General features: G+C 45.0%; 1 protein-coding gene across 1 annotated transcript in view; it reads left to right on the top strand.

Moving 5' to 3' along the window:
- The window catches only part of LOC138511205 (uncharacterized), a 761242-nt gene extending 757093 nt beyond the window's left edge, over positions 1–4149 (top strand). Inside the window, exon 5 of the mRNA XM_069626731.1 lies at positions 1219–4149. Coding sequence (XP_069482832.1) covers positions 1375–2940 — 1566 coding nt within the window. The 5' untranslated portion in view covers positions 1219–1374 and the 3' untranslated portion in view covers positions 2941–4149. The remainder of the gene's footprint in view (positions 1–1218) is intronic.
- The last annotated feature ends 11763 nt before the right edge of the window (positions 4150–15912 follow it).

Here is a 15912-nt window from a genome sequence, read left to right as displayed (position 1 = left end):
AAATAGACTATGTAAGGCCTGTTAAGAGGTCGAGCAGAGGGAACCGTTATATTTTGAGTGTAGTGTGTTTGATGTCGAAATGGATTGAGTGTATTCCTGCACCAGATTGTAGTGCGCAAACAGCAGCCACATTGCTGGTGAATCATGTGTTTTCAAGGTTTGGGTTGGAAGTCATTTCACAAGTGCTCTAAAGAGTAAGGTATGGCAAATACTGGGTGTGAAAAGAAAATTACATATTGCAAATCGGGCGGCTTCTTCAGGTGGAGTTGAACGTAGCAATAGGTCTGTTGTGGACACATTAAAGAAATTCGTGGCAGAAGCAGGTTCCAGCTGGGATTAACGTTTACCTTTGGTTTTAATGGCAATCAGATCAACTCCTGCCAAAGCAACAGGTATTAGCCCCCATGTGGTCTTGATATGTAGGAAAATGGTGTTACCACAACACCTGCTGTACAGAACACATGAGCAGACACTTGTGAGTGCATCCACAGTTCATGAGTACATTGATGAACTGAGGAAGCATTTACAACATGCATTTGCTTTTGTACAGCGAAATCTAGAAAGAGCTGCTGACAGTGCAAAATCATACTATGATAAAAAGACATCAGTGAAAGAGTATTGTGTGGGGGATCAGGTGTATACATTTCATTTTGGAAAAGGTAAACAGAAAAATTCCAAATTTCTAGCAGCCTGGCAGGGGCCATTTCGAATTACAGATAAGGTCTCTCCTGTAGTTTATAAAATTTTAAAAACTGAAGGTGAAACAGCAACAGAACAGTTTGTCCATGTGAATCAGATGAAGCCATGCCATCCCAGACACGAGATCAAACAGCTTGAGCGTGTATAATCAGATAGAGTCCCTTGAACATAAAAAGGTAAAGTAAATGGGTCTAGTCAGGAGGCAGTGGCAGAGAAGTTAAATAAAAATGGTTGATTATTATAGTGGCACATAAACACTGTAATATATGTAATGATATATATTATATATATATTAAAAAAAGTGGAAGCTGAAGTTTATGGAGTTGGTGTACAAAATGAAAATGTATTAAATATTGGATGCTGTTTTATGTATGTTGTTTTCTCTTTAACCTGTGCTTAATTTCAGAAGGCGAAAAAAATAAAGGCGAAATGTTTTACAAAGCATGTTTTATTTTTGGCAAAAGGGTGAAGTTAGTATTGTGCTATGTACTTAATTTGTTTCTTTTCTATTTGATTTAGAATATTAACATAATTTAGTCGGAGGTTCCGGGACCGGAGGCCACGGGAGACAATGGAATCCTAGAGCCCACATGGACAGATTCCGGAGAAGCCCCGGAATGGGGCAAAGACCAAGGCTGCAAAGCGATCAGCATTGAAGATGACGCCAACAAATGGATGATTATGATGTTATTCGGAGGGAACTTCAAAAATTCAGAAGCACAGGTTGTCATTGAACCTGGACCAGCATCTGGTATTGCGGTAGAAGAAGCACCAGGATTCCTCATGAGTAATAGAACGATGATTTTCCAGAACATTTATATACCATTGAATCCTGATATTTTGGTAGAAAAACATTTTAACAATACTGGAATTAAAGCTGAGCAAACTAAAGAGTGGATGGAAATAAGAAAAGAGGACGCTAAGCAGTCAATAAGAGATATATTGATGCAATTGGAGAAAACATTTGTGAATTCAGCAGGCATTAAGAAGAGGAGAGGAAAGAGAGGAGCAGTGATGCTTGCGATCTCATTGGTAATGTCTATAGTTGGAGCCATAATAGGTACCACAATATCAACAGCCAATGCCATTTCAGTAGGGACGCTGAGTATTAAAGCACAACAACTGAGTGTTGACCTAGAAATAATACAAAAAACATTAGATGGAATTAGAGGAGGATTGGAAGAACAAGTAAGGTTCATAAATGAAACTGCGATCATATTGAATGAACAAGCGGATGTGATGCAACGTGCAACTAAACTGATAATTAAGCATGACAGAACACTTAGTGAGATTTTGAATATAATGAGTCCTGTTGATAGACTATTAACAAATTATATGAGAGAAGTTCAAACTGCAATTTCACAATTGATTCAAGGACATATACCATTGTACTTTGTTTCACAGGATATTATTCATCAAATGATGGAAAGGTTGACAAGGAGGGAGATTGATGTGGCACAGGTAAAAATTGCATTTGAAATGGGTAATGCAATGCCATTATATGTGGACTTGGAAAGGTTGGAAATTGGATTCTTACTATGCATCCCATATGTAGCTCCTGAACTTATTTATCAAACCAAGTGGGTACACAATGTGGGATTTTGGCAAGAGGACAAATTTATTAAGATTAAGACTCCAGAAGTGGTGGCATTTCAGTCATGGGAGCCTGAAGTTTACTTGATGCCAAAATTGGAAACGTGTGTCAAATTTAAAGAACAAAATTATATGTGCCCAGGTAAACCGTTTGTTCCTGATGCTACAGACGACATTTGTGGTTTGAAATCTGACCCAAGTATATCAGAAGGATGTGAAGTGATCATTAGCAATGTGGGGAGTGAAGAATTAGCACAGGCTAAGATGGTCAAAGGTAAATGGTTGGTCAGCACATGTTTGAAAAACCTGACAGTAGTACACTTAAATCATGAAACATATGTGGTTAAACAGGTGAAATATAATGTCTTTTACTTACAGGTTCCAAAGGATACAATTGTGTCAATTGGAGGGTTAACATTATTTCACGTGACAAATGACATTTGGGAAAGCCAAGTAGAAAATATTGAATTTTTTCAAAGGGATGCATTTCCAATAGACCCGGACCTAGAATTCTTATTGAATCATAAAGAGAAACATGTAGTAAAAATGAATATAAGAAAGAACAATATTACGGTTAGTAATCTGGGTATAATAGAAGTGGAAAGATTGAAAGATTTAATTGGGGAACCTGGGGGGAAGGCTCTATAGTGGGTTTGGCTGTCCTGGTGCTAATAATGGGAGGATGGTTGATTGTTTTATCAGTAAAAATGAAGATGTTGCTCATGTTGGTGGATACAACGGGGAGAGAAAGATATCCCAACACGCATGCATTTTAAAAAAAGGAAGGGAACAAGTTTAATTTCTTCCAATTGTGGCTTGGACAAGGGCCAAAATTCTCAGAAAAAGGAGGGGATATGTAGGATTATTTAGTGTGTTTTTGGAGTGCAGCGCCACTGCATGGGCTCAAGGTATTGCTATGATGCAATTGTTTCAAGCCATGTGTTGCCAGTGTAACATATGGACATGTAAATGGGGACAGAATACACAGGTCAAAAACAAACCATTTTCTCATTTAAAAGCACAATTCTTTTTTCTCTTTTCTCGCCTGAAATGCCTCTGTTGCAGGAGACACATTAGATAATTAATGAACTAATACACCTAACAAATACTAATCACTAATAATAATCAAATAACATCATAATGTGTTCTTCAGTGCAAAATGAGGTAGAAAAGACAGGCTCATTTTAAATGTGCATCCAGATTTTTCTCTATTTTCTATGTGCTTTTCACGGTCCTTGCTCAGGAAACAAAACTCGAATAAGTAGGAAATCAGTTTTGTTACAGTTGCTTACTGTAAAAGTAAGCCATTGTTTAGAGAAGGAGGATATGACATGATAGAATCTTATTGGGTGCACGTCACACTAGGGGTTGTAACAGAGCTTTCCTGTAGAATCTCGGGGAAGGAGAGAGTTAGTGGACATCTTGCACAGCTTGGGTGAAGACTTGGCTGGAGTGGCTGGGGAGTTTCCTGATTGAGAAGCAGGTCCCAGTGCACTGCTGCACAGACTGGAGATTCCAGGCAATAAGCACCGGCTTGAGAGACTGCAGATCAGAACTGCATGTCCTCGCTGGGGTGCTTTAAGAGGGAGCCCTGAGCCATTTCAAGAAAGCGACCTGCCCGGAGACTTCGCGTGCTGAACAATCTATAATTTGCCAGTAATTATTCTGCTGAGTGAGGGGGCCGTGTGTGTGTGTGTGAGAAATCTATTCTGGCAGAGTAGAAGAGGGAATTCCTGTGTTTAATTAACATACTGTAATGTTGCAAATTGAATGTTCTCTTGCCGTATTTCTTTTCATTTTGTTACAGATAATGTAAAGTGAATATCTCTGCTGCTGTGCAATTTCCATTTATTTCTGTAAAAGGGGTAAGATGGTGTTGAAATGCAATTGCTTATAATACACAGAAATATATGAAAGCAGACTTGTAGTGTGTTTTTGTTTTTTCTCTTTTCTTAGTGCATCTACCATTATAGCACTGGTAATCTGGGGAAGATTTTTAGACAGTGCATTTGTCATTTTTCATGTAGATAAAATAACAGAAAGAATAAGGTAGCTAGAAATAAGACTTGGCAGTAAAATAGCTGTGTGCACGGTTCCACTCAGCGTATATGTGCGTGTGGCTTCTGAATGGGACATAATGAAGTAGCCTGCTGGAGGTACATGAGTCAGCAGAGAGAGAGGCCTCTGGGATAGTTTCACTAATGTAAATAAATTAGTGATAAAACCACATGTTAGTTCGCTGTTGTAGATAAATCAGTGATAGCAGCCCTAGGTGGCACTCCATATGAAAATGTGGTGTTTCTGAAATGTAGGCCTTAGCTCTCTCTAGTGATCACACGAACAATCTAAACAAAAATAAGGGGTTCTGGATATTGGGGCCACAAATAAAACAAAGGAATTATGCTCACCAAAAAAAATACCACCAACCAAATGTATACCAGCTAAATATATCTGTGTACTGAAATAAGGCATATCACTATATTACTATAATACCAAACCCAATCTGAATGCAAGGAGTGATTATTGCTGAATTACTTTTATTTTTGGCGGTAAGAAAATACCGCTAGTCCCCAAATCTACACAAAATACCCAACAATTCACAATTAGGTATGGAAACATACACAGATCGCTCATTTGGGATTTGTTCCTATATCACATTGTTACAAAGAGTGCATGGATGTTTCCACATGTACAATATCTGGAAGATTTCATTAACAGGTATACTTTTGTTTTCCAATACTAGTAGTAAGTACATTAGAAATTCTTGTGGATCTTCGTGTGAGTTCATAGTGAATCTCACCATTCCAGCACAGTAGTCCAATTCTTGCCTTATTCCATGAACACTGTATGTGTTGTCAGGATTGTTTGTTGCATTTCTATGAAGCACTAACATTTGCACACACAATTGGTCGGTACTGTGTAAGTAAATATTGTTAACAATTGGTGGCAATTGAAATAGAATATTCATTGCTACATTTGCATAGCAACTTACCCCAGTTTCATTTGCAAATTTGAATGGACTAGCTAGTTCTGTATCTGAGTGCATTTTTTGGAGTGTCTGTTCCTTCTTTCAAGACGTACCTGATTTACTAGGTTTTAATAGGTTCTTCTTTGTTTGTGGTAATTGATGAAGCTTTAGCTTCTTTTGTTTTCTTTGAGGGATTTGCTGTTGGATTCTGTTGCATTTCTGTTTGATTTAGTTTTCTTTTACCACGTTTCACTTTATCTGGACCAGGATATTGTTTCAGATGGGGGGTGTACAATGAACTCAGTCTATTGTATGCTAGAAAGCAAGGAATATTAGCTTTGACTTTACTTGCATCAAAGTTCATTAGCAGGAGACCGTCAAGTGTACGTAAGTGTGATAATGCTACGTAGCTCATGCCTTCTTTAAAGACTGTGGGCCTCATTACGAGTCCGGCGGTAACCGAAGCGGTAAAACCGCTTGGTTACCGCCGGACTCGTATTACCATTCCGCCTCCGTGATTCCCGGAATTACCGGGGCATTACAACCATGGTTTCCCGGGAATCACGGAGGCGGAATGGTGTTAATCCCTATTCCCATTGAGTCCTATGGGGCTCAATGGGAATGGGGATCATGGAAACACCGGCAGCATCTCGTAATGCTGCCGGTGTTTCCTCGTCCGCCTGCAGGCGGGCGGTGTTAAACCCGCCAGGTAAGACCTGGCGGGAATATCACCTCCCACTTGCAGGAGTCTAGGGTAAGACCTTGGGATTTATGAATGGTAACTGCATATGCAAGAGTTAGAGAAAATTGCTCTCTACGTACATACATGTCTTTGAAGAGAAGGAATCGAGCAATTGAGCGTCCTATCCTTTTCACTTCTGAAAGTTTATCAAAGCTAATATTGACATACTGAATGTTGCTGTCATGTGGGTATGATTGAAAGCCAACAACTGTACCCAGTCCTCCATTAAGTAGTCCTTGCTCGACGTCAAGGTTACGTTTAAGCATTAGTCTACAATTTAAGGATAATTTTAATATTTTTTCCAACCCCGCTGTGTTGGAGATTGAATTTTCTAAACTATTTACAAGGTAATTCATAGAATTTCGCACAAAAGTGGTGCACGCGGCTGGCGCACAGTGTCCCCGTGCGATACACTGCGACAGCCGCGTGTGATAAAATCCATTTCATCGCACAGCGTATTCATGAACTTGAGCCTCCAAAAACAGCTGTGGCGCAGAGTGGTGCAGCGACCCTGCAGAAGCGCCAGTTACGCCCCCAAGCACGCCCTCGCGCAAGGAAAAGCCATCAAAATCCCCAATTCATCGCAAATGTCTGCGCTAACCCTGGACCAGTTCACAGGGCTGCCAAACAGCAAACGCCAAGCGGGGAACGTGTATTTCAGGGGTGCGCGTGAAGTTTCACACGCGATTCCATCAGGGCACGTGTATTTCAGGGGTGCACGGGAAGTTCCACACGCAATTGTCCTGGGTACGTATATTCCAGGGGTGCGTGGGAAGTATCACACGCCAATTCAGCAGGGTACGTGTATTTCAGGGGTGCGTGGAAAGTTTCACACGCGATTCCATCAGGGCACGTGTCTTTCAGGGGTGCGCGTGAAGTTTCACACGCGATTCCATCAGGGCACGTGTATTTCAGGGGTGCGCGTGAAGTTTCACACGCGATTGCATCAGGGCACGTGTATTTCAGGGGTGCGCGGGAAGTTTCACATGCAAATTCAGCAGGGTACGTGTCTTTCAGGGGTGCGCGGGAAGATTCACACGCGATTCCATCAGGGCACGTGTATTTCAGGGGTGCGCGGGAAGTTTCACACGCGAATTCAGCAGGGTACGTGTATTTCAGGGGTGCGCGGGAAGTTTCACACGCAAATTCAGCAGGGTACGTGTCTTTCAGGGGTGCGCGGGAAGTTCCACACGCAATTGTCCTGTGTACGTGTGTTCCAGGGGTGCGCGGGGAGTTCTACACGTGATTTGGCCGTGTGGGTCCTCCCATGTGTTCCCTCTACACAATCCACGGCCCCTGCAGGCAGCCCACACCACAGGGGACTACCCTGCACCCCTGCTCATGTCCCGCAGGCAGCCCATCCACCATGGGCATGCCCCCCAGCCAAGCCACATGTCACCTTGCACTACTGATCAACAACGCATGTCTCCCAGCACCCCCACACCCCAGCACTGTGGGGCACCTGCCAGCAGGCCCCCACTCATGTCCAACCCATGTCCCCCTGCACTCCCACCCCCCAGCATTCAGGGGCACCCTCAACCAGGCCCCCACACATGTCTCCCAGCACCCCCACCCCCCAGCATCCAGGGGCACCCTCCACCAGGCCCCCACTGTTAGGGAGAATTCTCTGTTTAGGCTGAATTTCCTAACCTAGTGAGTCCCCCAGCAGCTTTGCTGGATTTCTGGAGTTTGTTTTTTCCATCCTGCCAAGAGTGAGACTCTTTTTCTCCCACTCTTGGAAATAAGTGGTACCAGTAGAACCTAGAGTTGTCGATATTGTTAGGGGGATTGATCGTCTACTGCGTAGAGTAATTGTGTTTGATTTGTTTGCCGTGATTTGCCTTAGTGTTTTTCATAGACGTTTTGTTATAAATAAATACCTTAATATCTTTACACTAAGCCTCGTTGCGTGTTTGCTTGTCTTGCTGTGAAGAATTGCCCTATTTTGTATACTCCACATACTGCTCAACTTTTCTTGAGAGAAGTCTGACTGCTCAGCCACAGCTACCACGTGAATCTGTGTGGTGCAGACTGCTACCAAGTGGGTTCACCGCCAACGCCTGTAGTGCTAAATCTTTTGCAGTGGTCCCAGAGGGAACTGCACAGGTTTCCGCCTAACACTGGGGGATGGAGGTGCAGGGGGACATGAGTTGGACATGAGTGGGTGTTAGGCGGAAACCTGTGCAGTTCCCTCTGGGACCACTGCAAAAGATTTAGGACTACAGGTGTTTGGCAGTAAACCTACTTGGTAGCAGTCAGTCAGACTTCCCTCAAGAAGAGTTAGACAGTATGTGGAGTATACAACATAGGGCAATTCTTCACAGTAAGACAAGCAAACACACAACAAGGCTTCAGTGTAAATATATAAAGGTATTTATTTATAACGACCCATCTATAGAAAACACTCTGGCACCATTACGGCAAACACTTCAATTACAATTACTCTACGAAGAAAAAGATCAATCCCCATAACAATAGTTCGACAAGTCTAGGTTTTACCAGCATCACTTATTTGCAGACAGAGGTGTATGCTTCAACCTAGATGGCACTCTAGTATTCGTTAGGACGGGAGAGAAAAATAAGCAGGTTACGAAATCAGCACGGTTCCAATACTTAACGGACAAATGCAAGGCAAGAAAACAAGAACCACGGTAGATCATAAAGTTCAGAGGCCAGGCCCACTCGGAGAGAGGCGAGGCGATATGTCCCAAAAAGTATCTTAGTGGAAATGCATTCGAGTCTTTGTAGCAAATTGTTATCGGCAGATTGGACCAGTTCAGAACAACACGCTAGAGAAAGCTTGGAGGCGACCCTATGGAGAGGCGAGGATTAAGACACCTCACTCTATCCGGCAACAAGGGAAGCCAGGCGGACACAGTACCTTGATTGTGGAGAGACAGCTCCGGCGGGGCAGTTGTTCCTGGCGGTGGGTGCACGTCCGGTCTTTGCCAAGAGAAGAGAGGATCTCGTCGTCGAAGGAAAGTTGAAGATCGTTGCACCACCAGGGAAGAGACCAGCCGCGGAGTGCTCCGTCACAAGGCACCACCTTTTGGTCGCGGTACAGGGGTAGTGGCTATCCGGTTGCTGAGGTGCTCTGCACGGGCAATTCGACCACTGCGTCCTGAGGCGAAGAAAAAGAAAAAGGGACTGGTTGTTCCCACCAGTCAGGGGAAGAGACTCTCCGGCAGGGAGATCTCCTCTGTCGTCGGGAAGTGGTGAGTCGGTTCAGCAGGGCTCCACCGGAGATGTCGTCGTGCAGGTCGGCTCAGCTTTACCCTCGTCAGATTCTTAGGTCCTGTGGCGACTTCTGAAGATCCAGTCCCAAAAGCCCTGCTTTTATGCAGAAAATCCCCATTCATTCAGCCTAGCTGTCAATCAACACACGCTAAGTGGTGAGCGGTGAGGCTCGCCACTTGGGCCAATCACACCAGAGTGCGACCGGAGTTGGCAAGGCAACTCGGTCCAGGGTTCCTAAACCCCCTCCAACACCCCTGTGGTAACCCAGACAGAATGGCACCACTTTGGAGGGTCTCTGTACAGAGCCCGCCAAAAGTGGAACAAAGGGCTCGACCTTTGGTTTAGGAGTCACAGAGACGAACACAGACGCCATTTTACAAACCGAGTTCTGGCAGAAAATACCACTCGATAAACCTATTTAAGATAAGTAGATCGGTGGTACGTCAGAGATTAATGAGAAAAAGTATCAATCTCCAACAATGGGACGAGTCCCATAGGGTTATGTTCGGGGACGAACATAACAAGTAGTTTCCACTGCCACCAGCCAAAACTCGACGAGGGGGGACGGGACAGTGCCCCCTCGAGTAACAGATCTAGGAGTAATCGAATTACCCCTACTAGTACGTCCACAATAAGGTGGTTTGTACTAGTCCTGTTAGTAAATTTAGGTCTAGTAAATCCAATGGTGACTTTACATGCCCGGGTAGACAGTAGTCAGTCCCCGGGTATGGAGTCTATGGTGGGGGACCCCCTAGGGTGCCCCCGTGTTACGGCACGTAGGGTGCGGTGTAACACACATAGAAAAACACATGAGACCCTATGGAGTAAAAGACCCCATAGCCCATCGAACACATTGACATTTCAAAAGGAATTACACACATACATGTCCAAGAGTGGGAGAAAAGAGTCTCACTCTTGGCAGGATGGAAAAAAACAAACTCCAGAAATCCAGCAAAGCTGCTGGGGGACTCACTAGGTTAGGAAATTCAGCCTAAACAGAGAATTCTCCCTAACACTCGCCCCCCCAGACTAAGGGACAGGAGGATTTAATCCACTCCTGGATGAATCTCATACCTCTAGTCGATGACATACATCCTAGAGAGACCATCAGCATTTTGGTGGTGACACCCTGACCTGTGCTCAATGGTGAAATCAAACCCTTGCAGGCAGATCGACCATCTCAGTAGTTTTGGGTTTTCCCCTTTCATTTGCATTAACCATCTCAAGGATTGGTGGTCAGTCTGAATGACGAAAGTAGAACCATACAAGTACGGCCTAAACTTCTTCAGAGCTCACACGATAGCAAAGCACTCTCTTTCGATTGTTGCCCACCTTGTTTCAGGATCCTTCAGCTTGCGGCTGATGAAGCAAACGGGGTGCTCCCTACCTTTCCCATCCAGTTGACTGAGTACGGTACCTATTCCTACATTTGAAGCATCTGTCTGCACAATGAAGTGTTGGCGGTAATCAGGAGCTCTGAGTACTGGGGCTTGGCAAAGAGCCTTTTTCAGGTTTTCAAAAGCCTGAGTGCACTCCTCGTTCCATTTAACCTTTTTAGGAAATTTGGGCGAGGAGATGACATTCAGTGGAGAAGCTATGGTCCCATAGTTCTCTATGAAATTCCTGTAATACCCAGTGAGGCCTAGGAAGGCTCTCACCTGGGTTTGAGTAGTCGGTGTTGTCCAATTTTGCACAGTTTCAATCTTACTGAGCAAAGGCCTTATTTCTCCACCGCCTACCTCATGCCCAAGATAGACTACCTTACTCTGTCCAATTTGGCATTTGCTTGCCTTTATGGTCAGATTGGCTCGTCCAAGAGCCTGCAAAACATCTCTCACGTGGGTTACATGTTCTTCCCAGGAATTGCTGAACACTGCGATGTCATCCAAGTATGCCATGCAGAAGTCCTCCATCCCATTTAGAACCTGGTTTACCATCCGTTGAAACGTAGCAGGTGCATTCTTCAGTCCGAAAGGCATTACCTTAAACTGGTATAAGCCAATGGGGGTAGAAAATGCAGTTTTCTCCTTGGCATGGTCTGTCAGGGCTATTTGCCAATAGCCTGACGTCAAGTCAAATGTGCTGAGGAACTTGGCGGCGCCAAGTTTATCCACCAACTCATCTGTTCTTGGCAAAGGGTGGGCATCAGTCTTGGTGACTGCATTAAGAGCTCTATAGTCCACGCAGAATCTAAGCTCTTCAGATCCGGCCTTTGGTACTAACACAACTGGGCTAGACCATGGACTAGTAGAGGGCTCTATTACCCCGAGATCGAGCATCTTGCTGACCTCACCTTTGATGTGGGTTCGTACGTTTTCTGACATGCGGTATCCTCTGCTTTTGACTGGCAGACAGTCACCAGTGAGTATGTCGTGCTGGCCCCAAGGGGTCAAGCCTGGTGAAAGCGAGAACAGGGAGGCAAACTGATTCAACATAGATTTGCACTCTTCTTGTTGCTCGGGTGTCAGATTGGAGGAGAGATTCACTCCTTCAATTTTTTCATCTAAAGGTAAGCCTCTGAGGAGATCCGGAAGAGCTTCACTCTCTTTTTCTTCCTCGGATGACGCTAGAAGCAACGCTCCTACATCAGGTCGCGAGACATACGCTTTAAGTCGGTTGGTGTGAAAGACTGTCGGAGCCTCCTTGGTATTGCCCGAGTCCACCAGATAGTTAACCTCTCCGAGTTTACCCACTACTCGGAAGGGTCCCATCCACTTATCCTGCAAGGCCCTCTGCCTTGTTGGGATCATAACGAGAACGAGCTGGTCTTGAGCGAACTCAACCATGTTAGCCTTTTGATCGTGCCAGTGCTTGACCAATGCTTGTCCAGCTTTCAAGTTATCGCTTGCTTCCGTCATCATGTGCGACATTCTCCTCTGGAGACCTATCACGTAGTCAGTCACTCTGACTGGCTTGGGGGAAGGAGCACTCTCCAACCCCTCCTTAATCAGGGCCAATGGACCTCTGACGGGATGACCATAGAGTAGTTCGAAGGGAGAGTAACCTACTCCCTCCTGAGGGACTTCTCTATAAGCAAAGAGAAGGCATGGCAGTAGAAGGTCCCATTTACGCTTAAGGGGTTCCTCTAAAGCACCTATCATGCTCTTCATTGTTCGGTTGAACCGTTCTACCAACCCATTGGTTTGTGGGTGGTAAGCTGTTGAGAACTTGTAAGTAACTCCACAGGTTTTCCACATGGCTTTCATGTAGTGGGACATAAAGTTTGACCCCCTGTCAGAGATTACTTCTTTAGGAAACCTGACCCTAGTTAAAATACCAAGGAGGGCCTTAGCCACAGCCGGAGCTGTAACAGTCCTCATAGGAATTGCCTCAGGATACCTAGTAGCATGGTCTACTACAACAAGTATAAACCTGTTGCCTGAGGAGGTTGGAGGATCAAGGGGACCAACAATGTCAATCCCTACTCTCTCAAATGGGACTCCCACAATGGGAGAGGCACTAACGGTGCCACATTCTTGGATCCAACCTTACCAGAGATCTGGCAGGTGTGGCAGCTCCTGCAGTGTTTTTCTACTTCGGCCCCCATCTTTGGCCAATAGAAGTAGAGCGAGAGCCTTTCCTTAGTCTTCTTGAAACTCAAGTGACCAGCCAAAGGAATCTCGTGGGCTAACTGCAAGAACTGTGGTCTGTTCTCTTGGGGTACTACAAGTCGTTTGTAGTCTCCAGGTGCAGACTCGGTCGGTTCACTGTAGAAGAGGCCATCTTCCCAGTGCAACCTGTATTTCCCAGGCTCTTGCCCTTCAGCCTGAGCTTCTGCCTGGTGGCGAAGACCTTCCAGAGTTGGACATTCTCTCTGTCCCTTACTGAAGTCTGTCCTGTTGGGTCCACCTTCTGCCAGTAAAGACTGCAGCTCAGGATGGTCAACAGGATCCAGATCTCCAATTAGTTCCTGGCCTTCCATTAGCTCTTCCTCAGAGTCTAATTCTACCACACAGGGTTGTACCTCCCTCTCAGCCTCGGCTGGAGGTGGAGTTACGGGTGTAACTTTGGACAACCGAGGGGAAGAACGTGTTGGCTGCACTGGAATGCTGGCTGCTGGTTTCGGGATAGAAGTCTTAGGTTTCCCTTTCGCTTCAGATTTCTTGGAGACAGCGGCCGACAATTCCAGTGGAGCAGGAGTGATATCTTTCTTCATCATCTCCTGGAGAGTTCCGCGCATGGTCCTCTCTCTTGCGGGTCTGGTTAGCTCCTGTAACCGTTTACTAGGAGGTCTGGGAGTATGCGATACAACTCTGAGAGTTTTCAAATCGTTACCCAACAGTACGCGTCCTGATACCTCACTCTGTATGCTGACAGGTATCTTCACAGTCATGTCGTTACACTGGATGAGAACTGGTAATTGGGGAAGCATCTGCACAGGCCCTCCAGCTAACTTGGTGAGGCGTTTGGGTGCCTTAGCAACATCCTCAGCCTGAAAAAAAGATGTATCCACCACGGTTATGCTGGCCCCAGTGTCCCTAATGGCAGGAGTCTCCTGACCATTCACCTGGACACTGTCCTTATAATACTCTTTAGTATTATCGGGGATAGAATTATAGACATCTAAATTCTGTTGTTCCCACAACCCCAGAGATACTAAAGAAACGCTGGCTGAGACTCCAATGGGTTCGTCAGCTAGCAGTAGAAAGTTTCCACTTGCCATTTGGACTTCCTCCTCTGGAGCGAAGGCTAAGGAGACAAGCTGGACCCCTGAAGGTTTACCCTTACATCTGGGATCTCCTTTCACGTGATCAGTCGAGCCACAAACAAAGCATTTACCGAATGCTTTCTGGAATGATGGCTTGTTCTGACCTCCTTCCGGTTTGGCACCAGAAGACACACTATTCTGCTGTGGTTTTCCCGGTGGCTTACCCTTCTGGTTTTGTTTGGGGCCCTCTTTGGAATGTGAGTTATTCGAATTCTATTTTGAGTCTTTTTTAGGCTGTTTTCCTTCATCCTTTTTCTGAGTTGCCCCAGAATCCTTATGAGTAGCCCTGTTGGCAACCCACAAGTCAGCAGCCTTAGCTAGCTCCCTGGAATCCAATTCCTTCGAATCAGCCAAGTGCTGTCTGAGCTCAGGAGAACAGGCATCATAAATAGACTCCAACATAAAAAGATTTCTCATACCCTCATAAGTGTTCACTTTGTAACCCTTAATCCATCCCTCTAAGTTTTTCAACCCTTCACTCACCCAGGTAGCCCAAGGGGTACCATCATGCTTTTTGAGGGTTCTAAACCTCTTAAGATACTGGGAATCCCAAATCTAGCTATTAAAGCTAGTTTCACACTTTCGTAATCCGACTTATCCGCCTCCCCCAACTCCATTACCACATCAGTCGCAACAGGAGGGAGCCTAGAGAACAACCAGGGGAGCAACGCATTCCCTGTGATGTCCTGGAGCCCATGATTGTATTCAAACAGTTTCAACCAATCCAACACATCCAATCTCGGTTCATACATACCCACTAATTCCTTCGGCATCCGGGGTCTTTTGGGACTGGAGCTCCTAGAGGAACCAGAGGAGAGAGAAGCATTTTCCATAGAAAACTTTTTCATCTCTAACGCGTGATTAAGTTCTATTTCTCTGAGTCTTAACTCAGCTTGCTTCTGCTCAGCCTGGGCATTCATCCGTCTGAACTCAAGCTCTTGGTTTCGTTCAGATTGAGCCAAGAACCGTTTATATTCTAGTTCGAGCTTCATTTTTTCAAGTTCAAAATAAGCAGGGTTACTTGTGGGACCTGGTATGGGCCCCGTAGGCACAGCTGGTAAGGCAGGTAGAGGAGCAGGGGAGACAGTTTCGTTAGCCTCTCCGTCCTCGTCAGCCTCTTCATCGCTATCATCAGAATCACGATTCAGATCAACACCATTCCTGTTTTCTACAGTTGCTGGAGAGATTGGTTCCTCTGAACCAGTACCCAGACTTTGGTTCGCCAGCAATCTCTCGATTAGTTCTAACTTCTTGCCTCTTACAGGAAGATTCTCTTGCCTACAGAGAGCTCGCAGACTCTCAGTATTTTCACTTGACAAAGACTCTTGACTGTAAGTTTCCATCGTAGACATGTTTTTTGAAAGTTGCTTTTTGTGCAAAGTTTTGTGGTAGTTATCCTACAGTGTCGAAAAGCACTCTAAACTGTATACTCGATACAAATCCCACCGCTGTACACCAATGTTAAGGGGGAAACCTGAGCAGTTCCCTCTGGGACCACTGCAAAGGATTTAGGACTACAGGCGTTGGCGGTGAACCCACTTGGTAGCAGTCTGCACCACACAGATTCACGTGGTAGCTGTGGCTGAGCAGTCAGACTTCTCTCAAGAAAAGTTGAGCAGTATGTGGAGTATACAAAATAGGGCAATTCTTCACAGCAAGACAAGCAAACACGCAACGAGGCTTAGTGTAAAGATATTAAGGTATTTATTTATAACAAAACGTCTATGAAAAACACTAAGGCAAATCACGGCAAACAAATCAAACACAATTACTCTACGCAGTAGACGATCAATCCCCCTAACAATATCGACAACTCTAGGTTCTACTGGTACCACTTATTTTCAGACAGAGGTGTATACCTCAACCCAGATGACACTCGAATATTAGTTAGGACGGGAGAGAAAAAGATAGGCAGGTTACGAAATCAACACAGTTCGATCCTATCGGATAAAATGCAAGGCAGGA

Source organism: Ambystoma mexicanum, chromosome 6p (assembly GCF_040938575.1).
Source record: "Ambystoma mexicanum isolate Mex_15411 chromosome 6p, UKY_AmexF1_1, whole genome shotgun sequence".
In the NCBI taxonomy this organism is placed as follows: Eukaryota; Metazoa; Chordata; class Amphibia; order Caudata; family Ambystomatidae; genus Ambystoma; species Ambystoma mexicanum.
This window is presented reverse-complemented; position numbering and strand designations above follow the sequence as displayed.